An 11,761-nucleotide genomic window follows, 5' to 3' on the forward strand; every position below is an offset into this window, starting at 1 on the left:
GAACCTGTGCCAGCCCAGAGCACCTCACCTTCTGGCCCACGAACCCCAAGGCACAAGGAGCCTGCCAAGCTGGGAAGACATCACAGAACTCAGTCCTGGTGGCCAATCTGCTGCCAGATTTCTTAGTAAGGAAGATAGCTTCTACCCAGACAGCAACATAACTTTTTTCCTCAACCCCTGGCACAGGGGCTGGGCCACCGTTGTCAACCTGCTGTGAGAACACATTTAATATGTGCTCTGTCACTGGCAAATCCTTGTTGAATCTTGCTGGGCTCTGAGAGAGGATTCTCAGCACAGAACGTGGGCATCGTGATGGGGCAGGTCTAAGTCTTTACACAGTGCAGAGTTTTGATCTACGCGGCACATCAACTAAAATCAAATTTTAAATGCATCATTAATCATAACGCTGACTGACTTTTCTCTATGACTCTACAGCTTCACACACCTGCTCTTATTTTTATTTTGGCTTTTGCAATAACCCATGAAATAGATAAACTGAGAACTGTTGTTACTCCAGTTTTAGAGATGAGAAGCCTGAAGCTTAGCATGCCCAAGGTCACACAGCCCCTGAATGGCAAAGCTGGGATGGAATCTGGATCAGCGCTTAATCTCTTTAGGACCCAGGGCTGGATCTTGCAGCAGCAGCAGTAGCAGCAGTGGCAGCATGGGACAAACGATTGCTCTGGGCTCCCCAGGCCCTAGTAGCCAAGGGGAGTGTGGCTACTTGAGACTGTTCTCCAAGATCCTAAGGACAGGACTAAGTGGAGGCTTGTGTCAGAGGAATGGGTCCTGGCTAATTGTTCCCCATGCCTGGTGATGCGTACCATTTTATTAAATCTGTACATCGGTTATATTGAGACTATAACAGAGGAAGAATATCTGAAAATCTTCCCAATTTAGCAAACAATGAATATTCTCAAACATTCTGGAGGCTTAATCCAGAAGCACTAGCTTATGGCCATGTTTCCCAAACACATATGTAAGAAGATGTGCACATGAGTTCAAACCACTTAACATAGTTGTCAAAGTACTGACGATTTTGTAAACTTAATGGCTGCCAAGGTTATGTTTGATCAATTCATTCAATTCCATAAACATTTACTGAGCACTTCCTGTTTTTCGAATGCCGATGGACAGACAGACACATGGCTCAGGGCGGTACTGAGGCAAAGTCTGTCACCAAGGACCCCAGGACCTGCCTGAGAGGGCCTAGAAGATTGAAATATGGTAATCAAATTAAAAAGAATCCTGGGACTTCCCTGGTGGCGCAGTGGTTAAGAATCCGCCTGCCAATGCCCTGGTCCGGGAAGATCCCACGTGCCGCAGAGCAACTAAGCCCGTGTGCCACAACTACTGAGCCTGCGCTCTAGAGCCCGTGAGCCACAACTACTGAAGCCTGTGCGCCTAGAGCCTGTGCTCCGCAACAAGAGAAGCCACTGCAATGAGAAGCCCACGCACCGCTCACCGCAACTAGAGAAAGCCTATGGGCAGCAACGAAGACCCAAGGCAGCCAAAAAGAAAAAAGTTTCTGACCAAATTTAATGTCTCCAGAGCAGTGACTGAGAGACCAGAAAAATCCCATCCTCGTCTTGCACCTCATCTTACCAAACGGGTCACATCCTGTTTCTTCATGATTTCATCATCCTAGAACGAGCTCAGCCAAAATGGGTTGACACAACAACCAGAAAGTGCTGGAATGTGGCCAGAGCTGAGGCAGGGATCACCCTTTCTCGTTCATGGCTTATCCCACAAGCATTTATTAAATGCCAGGTGAGGTGGAGGACACAAAGGTAAACATGGCCGGGTCGCCCCCACCCTCCAGGTTCCTTGCAGAGAACAGGTCACAAGAGGCTGTTCTCACAACTGTTGTGGGGAGTAAGCTAACTAGGCCAATGGTCAGCAGAATGGCATCAGTGACAGAAAGTACGGGACAACGTGACAGGACACTGAGAATGAACGGCTGGAGACCAGCCTGGTGTGTAGCAACTGGGAATAGAGTGGCTCTTCTGGAACAAAGGAGTTGAGCAAACCGCGATTCCCATAGGCAGGAAGGCTTTCTGAAAATGGGTGCTATGGCCACAAACCAAAAGACACACAGTTTCACACTAGTTTCCGGGCCCCACCTGTGCACACTGGTATCGGCATCAGCATTATGTTGGAGTAGGGACAACGTCTCACAGGAAACATGAATTTAAAATGTTATTCGGTTCAACACAAATAAAACTTCCTTATTCTACTACCAGAAAAAAAGAATTATTAAGTGAACTTAGCTAAATTTCTCAAACATTTCACTTGCACCCAACATACACAGGTAATAGCTTCTCACTGTGAGGTTTGGGGCAAATTACCGAATTTTTCTTTGTGTCTTTCTTTCTTTCTTTTTTTTTTTGGCCACCCCGTGAGGCTTGCTGGATCTTAGTTGCCTGACCAGGGATCAAACCCAGACCCCTGGAATTCCCTGTGTCTGTTTCCAAATCTGTTACAATGAGGTCTGCACACAGAGTAAGTGCTATATACATGTTAGCTATATTATTATTATTATTAAATCACTATGTTAAGCTCAAAGTCAGATGAGTACTTAGCCTGTTCCCTTTATGTCCTTCATTTGTCCTAGCCCTACAGGTACTTTTGGGTGAACATCTACTTATTGCATAATCTTTTAAGAAATTTCTTTTTATCCTTGAGACAGTGTCCACAAATTTCATCTGGCCTTTTGCACACTGCCGAGGCATAGGAAATTCCTTTCCTTATACAATCTTTTCAGACCACCAAGTCATGGGAGGTGACAGCTGTAATAAATCTCGTGAGCTCTTTGGCTCACAGCCACTTCTTAATGGAAAGGACTATATCTGACCCTCAGTTCACAGCATTACAAATGTCAAAGGTGGACCTTTCCCTCCAGCCAGGCTTCCTTCCCACTCTGCTGTCTTCGGTCACACCTTCTGGTCCTGCAGCTTGCCTCCTGGTAGATAAGTGAATGCTGCTGGGGTGTGACTTGGGGGTACTGAAAGGCCCCTGACCTAAAATATCTTCCTCTGTCCCTGTGGACTGGGCATCTCATCATCAGCATTGTACTCTGAGGTCTGAGCAAAGGGGCTTCCCACTCCAAATCCAGGACTATAAATATGCCTCTGGGTTAGGACTGCATGTCACCAACAGTCCCAAGATAAACCACCCCTAGCGGGAGGGGGCCTTAACCCATTATCTTCCCAAGCTCTTTAGGAGTATGAGACCAAGACTGAGGATGTTTTCAGAAGAGGCACAAACTTAAGGCCTGCAGACAAATCTGAGCAACAGTCACGTTTTGTAGGTTGTACTTGATGTCTTAAAGTTGTTTTTTTAGTGACTTGTCAATATTTTAAAACTAGGATGCTTTATAATGTCTCTTAAAAAATAAAAACTTAATTAAAAAGCTCTAGGGCCTCCCTGGTGGCGCAGTGGTTGAGAGTCTGCCTGCCGATGCAGGGGATACGGGTTCGTGCCCCGGTCCGGGAGGATCCCACATGCCGCGGAGCGGCTGGGCCCGTGAGCCATGGCCGCTGAGCTTGCGCGTCTGGCAACGGGAGAGGCCACGACAGTGAGAGGCCCACATATCGCAAAAAAAAAAAAAAAAAGCTCTAGCAACATTGTCCTGCACCCGCACAAAGTAACAGGGGCCTTAGGGGTTCCCAGCCAGCTTACCCACCATCCTGTGGGCCTGAGCTTGGGTAAAAAAGTTGGAAAGCAGGCCTGGGCACCTGGGACTCATTTGTCTGTTGTGTATCATTCCAATTCAAATATTTCTTTTAACTCTACAAAAAAAAAAAAAAACATAAAAAAATATGAAAAAATATAGATGACACAAAGTAGCCTAAAGTTCTTTCCTTGTGTTGAAAAAACTTAGGGATTTATTGAGAAAACAAAATACGGATGTTAAACTTCAAATTAGGGTATACCTGTTACACTTCAAAGCATTTTAGGGCTTCCCTGGTGGCGTAGTGGTTAAGAATCCGCCTGCCAATGTAGGGGACACGGGTTCAAGCCCTGGTCCAGGAAGATCCCACATACCGCGGAGCAACTAATCCCGCGAGCCTAGAGCCCATGCTCCGCAGCAAGAGAAGCCACCGCAATGAGAAGCCCGCGCACAGCAACGAAGGGCAGCCCCCGCCTGCAGCAACTAGAGAAAGCCTGCGCGCAGCAACGAAGACACAACACAGCCAAATAGTAAATAAATTCATATTAAAAAAATATATTGACAAGGGACTTCCCTGGTGGTCCAGTGGTTAAGACTCTGCACTTCCACGGCGCGGGGCGTGGCTTGGATCCCTAGCTGGGGAGCTAAGATCCTGCATGCACTTTTGGGGCAGTGCCGCCAAAAAGTTAAAATAAATAAAATAAAATAAAATATTGACAAGTTACTGAAAAAAAGCCAAAACCTTTCAAATACTGAGTAGACCCAGCAATACAGGACCGTGGTTCATGAATAAATGGCAAATAAAACTTTAAAAATAGTAGTGACCATTTATTATCTACTTTGTCATACACTTTCATGTATATTATTTATTTCTTTAACATAACTAAAAACATAGATAACGCTTGTGGTTAAAAATTCAACAACATATAAGCATGTAGAGTAAAAAGTGAAAGCTGTTTTCTTTCCTCTCCCAACCCCACAGCCTCTGCCCAGGTGTTGCCCCCACTTCCGAGTTTGGGGTATATTCTTCCAGATATAAATGAATAGACAGACATATCTCCAAGCTTATTCGTATATATCAGATTAGCCCCATTTTACAGATGAGGAAAGTGCAGCACAGAAAAGTTGTAGTATTCATCCAAGACCACAGAGCTGATAAGTACTAGAGCTGAGATTCAAATCCAGCTCGTCTGATTCCTAAATCAGCGCATTCCTTCCGGTATGCCCCGTGTGTAAAATTTTATGGATGAAGAAACCGAGGCCCATAGAGGTCCCTGAGCAGTCAGAACCACATGGTTCACAGCCCAACTCGGGAGAAGCACGGGTGACTGGGCTTACACGGGAGGCTGCGTGGAGGAGAGGGCCTTGACCAACGCGGATCTGGGGTCGGGCGGGACCATCTCGGCCCAGCAACTCCCAGATCTGGGGCCCGGGGCTTGTCCACGCCGCTCGGGTACAGGCACCACCCAGCCCCTTGGCGCCACTCGCGGCCGCCTGGCCTGGGCAGGCGCAGCGCTCGCACCGCCCACTCGGAGCCGGTCTGGAGGCCGGGGTCCGGGAGTCCCGAGCCCCAGCCGGGCCTTGGGACAGCCCGGGGGCGATGGCTCCCTCCGAACCGGGCTGGGACCCCCTCGGCTTCGCCCCCTCGAGCCGTTGGCGGGTGCCGGGCTGGGGTGGCCAAGGCCCGAAGCCCGGGGTGGGTGGCCCTGGCGGGAAAGGGGTTCGGGGTGGGCCGCCGGGACCCGGGGGCCGGCTCGGGGCGCGGGCTGGGCTCGTGGCGGGCGGGCGGGCGGAGCGGGGGGCGGGGCGAGGGCGGAGCCGCGGCCGGAGGCGGCAGTGTCCGGAGCCGGGCTCAGGGGCAGCCGTGGCCGCCGCGGAGCAAGGCTGCCTGGAGAGAGAGCGCCCGGGCGCAGAGGGGTTAACGGGCCGCCGGGGCCGAGCAGAGCAGGTACAGATCTTCCCTGGGACCCCCCGGCCCCGGCCGCCCTCTCTCCCCGGTCCCGTTAGACCCCCCGCCCTGCGCGCACGCGCCGTCCCTGTTCCCTGCGCCCCGCGGTCGCACCCCAGCCACGACCCCAGCCCCAGCTCTTATAGCTCTTATAGCCTCGAAAGTCCCTGGGGTCGAATTCCTGGGGAGGGGGTTCTGATTCCTTGGAACTCTGGCCCCCATCACTCGGGCGGAGAATCAGCCAAAATTCCTACGAAGTCACAGAGTAAAATTGGAAAACGTAGCCAGGACCTCCCGGCACACGCCCGGCGCCTCCTGCCCTCCTCCTCTAGACGGGTGCTCCTGGAGGATGTGTTTCCCCCATCCCCCAACCCCGCCACTCTCTTCTGTCCTGGAGTTGGGGGACAGGGACAATATGAGGGACGCATGTGGGTGCCCTTGATCCAGCTCAGCCTGACGACTAGAAAGGAAAGATGCCTGTTGGGATGGGCCTCCAGGACCCAGGAGTGGAGGGCACAAGGAGGACCAAGGAGTTCTCATCCAAGATAGGGACTCTCCAGCCAGCCCTGGAGTCTGCTGTGGGGCGCCCTGCCCCGCAGCACCACCCATTTCCCAGAGGTGGGTCCCCTGGGGGTGAAGGGGTTAGTTCTGCCCATGTCTCTCTTCCTTGATCTTCACTGGCCAGTGTGGAGGTGTGGCCGGGAGGAGCCCAGGTTTGTCTAGACCAGAGTCAGCCTGGCCCAAGAGTGACCACTTCTGACCTCTCCTTTCTTCATCCTGGGCAGTGAGACACACCAGATGAGGAACATGAGAAGGGGTGAAAACCACAAATGTGTATCTGTTTCTGAAGGGGTGGAGGGGGAGTGTCGGCCCCCTGCCCAGCTATGCAGGGGGTGGGGTAGGACTTTTCCAGAGAGGGAGCCAGGCCTGGCCCTGGCCCCAAGAGCTCACGCCACCCCACCCTTACTTCTCCAGGGAACTGCCAAAGCCAAACACAGCTCAGGACAGGATTATGTGTACTGGGTAGACCCATGGAGAAAGAGGTAGCAGAGAGAAGCAGAGGCAGAGAGGGAGTAGAGAGGGGACCTCGACCCGGCAGCAAGAAGTGGCAGTGATCATCACCCCACCTCTCCTTTCCTTCAACCTCCAGTAACAGAGTCAGGCAGAGAGCTGAAGTTTTGGGTGGAACGTTGGCCCTTCTCTGGAGCCCCTACCCGCCCCCACCATCAGGGTGGAGTTGCTGACCTCAGTGGTCAGCCCAGCCAAGGGAAGGAGCTGCCATCAGCAACCCCCTTCCCAACCCCAAGCAGCTGAGGAGACCCTGCAGCTCAGGTTCAACCACTGTGATCCCTCCCTTAACTTCCCAAGTCCTGGGGTCTCAGGGAGGGAAGTGGGGCTGAGAGTTGCTACCCCCAAGGCACATTCCTGCCCTTCTCTCTGTCATTTTCCTGCCCCTGAGCTGGCCCACCTCGGCATTAGCTCCTTGGATTCCTCTCCCGGGTGCCTTTCAGATCCAACAGAAACATTTTTTTTTTTTCCTGGAAAGCAGAACTCCGAGCAGCATGAGGAGTCGGGGTGGGAAGGGCTCATTGTGAGCAGGAGGGGGCTGGAGGGCAAGGGGAGCGATGGGAGAGTCAGGCTTAGACCAGGGGAGGGTTCCAAGCTCCACTTCCCCAAGGATCAAGTTTAGCCTTCAGGAGGACTTCCTGGCTCTTCAGAAGATAGACCGTGCATGATTGGGGAGCAACAGCATCTCTAGCTGCATATTCCCTTCCCAGGTTTCCCTAGCCCATCAGTCTTGCCTGAAGTAAGGCCTCATTGATCTAATGCTGGACGCTGGCCCCTAGAGAGAGGTTAAATCTCAGTGGGAAAAATCACCTGCTTCTCTAGAGATTAAACCATCAGCCCATTTAGTTTATCCCTTGACTGGAAAGTGTTTGAGGCAGGCAGAGATGCACCTGAGTGTTCCAGAAGGAGCTTTATTAGCTAAGAAGGGAAGAAAAAGCTGGGAGTCAGGTAGGAAACGGAAAGCCCAAGGGGCTTCCAGTCAGCAGCTCAGAGGGGATGTCTGGTAAGTCCTCACTGAGCCTCTCTCCTCAGCTTTCCAGGACCTCTGGGAGGGCAGGAGGGAGAGCCAGATGAAAACCATCTTAAAAAAGATGCGTGTGCCTGAGCTGGCCTAGAGACAGTTCCTAGTTAGGACAGGGAGCTGAGAAGTTCCTGCAGCTGAGGAGGGGGACTGAGCCTGAGTTGGGAGGCTGAGGGCAGACCACCACCCCTCCAGCCTGGGCAGATGGACAAGGGCAGTGTGCCCTCTCCCTCCCTCCCTTAGGATCATAAAGGGGTGGGCCAGTCTTCACCCATCCATTCTCAGTCTGAGATGTCCTTCTGAGGAGTCATCCCTCCCAACCCTTGGCTTTCTGGAGACTGGACCAGGCTTCGGTCCCTGCAGAGCGCATCCCCCACCCCACGCCCAGATGCCGGAGTAGAGTTGACTTCCGGTCCCATCCTCCTGGCCATCAAGGGAGGAGAGATGGAGAAGTGGGCGGGCAGGTAAGAGGTGGGGCGGCCCTGGAGGAGGGATGGCTGGGTCTCAGTCTCTGGAAGGGAGGGAAAGGAGCCCTGGGAGGGGCTGGGGGAAGTGATGAGTAACTTCTGATCTCTGAGCAGCTGGCATCAGGATGTGCGGAGCCTCCTTGGGGTGAGGGCTGTGTTGTAACACCTCCTCCGGCTCCTGTCTGACACCTTCACTCCTGCCTTTGGTTTACAGGCCCCAGATGTGTCTGATGCTGCTTCTGTTCCTCCCTCAGCTCTGCCTGGATCAGGAGGTGAGCCAGGGACTAGAGACTACGATCCTTTCCTCTCCCTGCCTCCCGGCTTCCCACAATCTCCAGGCCGCGTCTGCATTTTCCACCGCCTCTGATAAGCCGCGGCCCCTTTCTCTCACACTTGGCCCTCCCAGCCTCCCAGCCTCCCAGCCTCCCTAACTCCTTGCCAAATCACTTCAAGTCCCACCTCTGCTACTGAATGTGACCTTGGGCCAGTCACTACTGCCCCAAGCCTCCAGCGTTGAACTAGATATTCTGTACAGTTCTGTCGAAAATCATTCTAATTTTGGCTGAACTTTTTGTCTACACAGGTGTTGTCTGGGCACTCTCTTCAGACACCTCCCGAGGAGAACCAGGGCCCTGAGGGTGTCTGGGGTCCTTGGGACCAGTGGGCCTCTTGCTCCCAGCCCTGCGGGGTTGGGGTGCAGCGCAGGAGCCGAATGTGTCAGCTCCCTACAGCTCAACTCCACCAGGGCCTGCCCCTCCCACCCTGGCCCCCAAGACATCCAGAAGCCCTGCTCCCCCGGGGTCAAGGCACCAGACCTCATACTTCCCAAGAAACCCTTCCCCTGTACAGGCCACCACCTCGGGGAAGAGGTGGCCCCCTTCGAGGTCCTGCTTCTCATTTAGGGAGAGAGGAGGCCCAGGAGATTCAAGGAGCCAGGAGGTGAGGGGTGGGGCTTTGAGGGAAGGGTGGGGCCTTGGGCAAGGGGCGGAGCTAGGGATGAAGGAAAGGGGAGCAAAGGATCCAGGGTTTATAAAGGCTTATCTTTGGTGCTAGGGAGTCGCCTGGGGAGCCAGGCTCCGAGGTAGCCAGCACTGTGACCCCATGTCTGCAACACTTTCTCAGGTCCCGGGTTCGAGACCCCATCAAGCCAGGAATGTTTGGTTATGGGAGAGTGCCCTTTGCTTTGCCGCTCCATCGGAACCGCAGGCACCCCAGGAGACCACCCAGCTCTGAGCTCTCGCAGACCTCAGATCTTCCATCCCTGACTCCAAGAACAGAGCCATCTTCTGCAAACCACACCCCGCAAACTGAACTCCCTCCTACTGAACTGTCTGCCCACACCCCATCCCCCCCAGGAGAACCCCCAAGCCCTGAAGCTGCTCAGACAGAGGTGCCCTCTAGAACCAGGCCTGCCCTCACATGGCCCCACCCCAGAGCCCAGGCCTCTGGCACAGAGCCCTCCTTGTTCCCTCCATCCCCAGGAGAAGGTAGCTCCTTTCACATGTCCCCTCAGCCAAGAAGGCCAAGTTCCCAGGGTTGGGCCGGTCCCTGGCTGGCAGAGAGACACCCTAATCCTTTCCTTTCTGTCCCTCGGAGCCGAGGCCAGCAGAGCCGGGAGCACTGGAGACCTGGGGGGAATCTTCACGGGTCCCTCACGGAGTCTGCCCCTCACTACCCAGATGGCTGGTTGCCTCTGCTGAGTGCTGGCCCCCATTCCAGCCCCCTCTGGAGCCTCTTTGCTCCCAGTAGCCCTGTCCCAAGATGTTCTGGGGAGAGTGAGCAGCTGAGAGCCTGCAGCCAAGCGGTGAGTTCCTTCTTGGACCCCTCCCCAGACTTCCAATTCTGCTTCCCTGACCCTGAGCCTGGGTCCTCAGCCTGTCAGATCTGGACCTGAGGGAGAAGGGCATTGGCATCTGACCTCTTCAGGGTAGGGACCTTGGAGCTCTTCCATAGACCTGACCTGCCTCCCTATCCCCCCAATCCAGCCCTGACCCACACCCCCATTTTCCTCCCCAGCTTTGACTCCTCTGTATCCCCCACCTCAGCCCTGCCCCCCTGAGCAGCCAGACCCCCGGGCCCTGCAGTGTGCAGCCTTTGACTCCCAGGAGTTCATGGGTCAGCTGTACCAGTGGGAGCCCTTCACAGAAGGTGAGGTTTCTAGCCCACTCCCTGGACAGGGTGGCTGGAGATTGGGGGATGATGGGGAGGGAGACACTCAGCCCCTCTTTCTTCTCTGTAGGCTCTTGTATTTCTTCTGTGTCATATTGTCTTCCTTATTTCCCAGGGCTGGGGAGAAGAGACAGAACAGGCCCAGAAAGGGCTGGGGGTTTTGGACAGAGCCCTAGCTGTCAGATGGCGGTGTATGGTCAGCAGAGGGGTCAGGCTAGGAGAAGGGATGTGTCCAGAGGTGCCCTTTGGCTGGTCTCCTCTGGGAGGAAGCCCAACCCAGGAGGTGGGATGGATGTGACATGAGCAGGGCATGGTCAGAGAGATCCTGTCCAGTGGTGACAGCTCAGTGGAGGTGCCCCATGGATCCTGGACAGTGTTGTATCACTTTCTCCCAAGTTACCATCCTTTTGATTTTCAGCCTGTGTCACCTTGATACCAAGACAAGCCCTCATGAGCTCTGAACTCACATAATCATAGTTTCAAGTATCTGTCCTCTCTCAGAGCTCACAACCCCTTTTCTGGTCTTAGTGACCTCAATTGATCTGACCCAACTTTTGTGTGACCCTCAAACTGACCTTTCAGAGTACAGAATTGTCGTGTTCCCTTCATCCACAGTGACCTCGGCAACCTCAGGATGCCCTATTGCTAATATAAGGCAAGCCAAGCCGCTCTCAGGGCCCTGGGTTCTTTCTCAGTTAACCTCCTGCCAGGGATCCCAGCTAACCACCCTTCTACCCTGTCTCTTAGTTCAGGGTTCCCAGCGCTGTGAGCTGAACTGCCGTCCCCGTGGCTTCCGCTTCTATGTCCGTCACACTGAAAAGGTCCAGGACGGGACCCTGTGTCAGCCTGGAGCCCCAGACATCTGTGTGGCCGGACGCTGTCTGGTGAGGGAGGACGGGGTGCGCACATGGGGAGAGAGGCAATGTTAATAACTGCCACAGGCACACACACAGAGTCTCCTTGCTCATCATCACAATGGCAAAACACCAGACTCAGGTTGCAGAGAGGAAAGTTCTTACCTGCCAAGCAGGGCTGAGCAGAGTCAAGAGTCGAACTGCAAGAAAGACCCCCTTAAGCCCATCCAAGCTTCCCAGAGGCTGGCTGGGGATGGTGGGGCTGACAGAGAAACTACAAGTCTCACTTGTAGTGCAAAGGTCAGGACACGTGGTGAGCCGAAGGCTCCAAGACAACCAGGCCAGGGTTGGAGGTGGTGTCTGGCTTCTGGCAGCCCCTGCCTCACTCCGCTTTCCCCTAGAGCCCTGGCTGTGATGGGATCCTCGGCTCGGGCAGGCATCCAGATGGCTGTGGAGTCTGTGGGGGTGATGATTCTACCTGTCGCCTCGTCTCGGGGAACCTCACTGACCGGGGGGGCCCTCTGGGCTATCAGAAAATCCTGTTGATTCCTGCTGGCACAT

The 11,761-nt window shown here is 53.9% G+C and overlaps 2 protein-coding genes across 2 annotated transcripts in view; both read left to right on the plus strand.

Annotated features, from left to right (window-relative positions):
- The first annotated feature begins 6,451 nt into the window (after positions 1 to 6,451).
- On the plus strand, positions 6,452 to 7,216 carry LOC103069580 (uncharacterized). Its single transcript, XM_082931303.1, is given in 8 exon segments — positions 6,452 to 6,579; positions 6,581 to 6,658; positions 6,660 to 6,759; positions 6,762 to 6,841; positions 6,843 to 6,984; positions 6,987 to 7,070; positions 7,072 to 7,091; positions 7,093 to 7,216. Coding segments are annotated over 8 exon segments (756 nt in total).
- Positions 7,217 to 8,154: 938 nt separating this feature from the next.
- The window catches only part of ADAMTSL4 (ADAMTS like 4), an 8,812-nt gene continuing 5,205 nt past the window's right edge, over positions 8,155 to 11,761 (plus strand). Inside the window, exons 1-7 of the mRNA XM_007463515.1 lie at positions 8,155 to 8,174; positions 8,392 to 8,449; positions 8,761 to 9,116; positions 9,300 to 9,981; positions 10,223 to 10,325; positions 11,094 to 11,230; positions 11,602 to 11,737. Coding sequence (XP_007463577.1) covers positions 8,155 to 8,174; positions 8,392 to 8,449; positions 8,761 to 9,116; positions 9,300 to 9,981; positions 10,223 to 10,325; positions 11,094 to 11,230; positions 11,602 to 11,737 — 1,492 coding nt within the window. The remainder of the gene's footprint in view (positions 8,175 to 8,391; positions 8,450 to 8,760; positions 9,117 to 9,299; positions 9,982 to 10,222; positions 10,326 to 11,093; positions 11,231 to 11,601; positions 11,738 to 11,761) is intronic.

This window comes from Lipotes vexillifer, unplaced genomic scaffold (assembly GCF_000442215.2).
Source record: "Lipotes vexillifer unplaced genomic scaffold, Lipotes_vexillifer_v1.1 scaffold1034, whole genome shotgun sequence".
NCBI classification, from domain to species: Eukaryota; Metazoa; Chordata; class Mammalia; order Artiodactyla; family Lipotidae; genus Lipotes; species Lipotes vexillifer.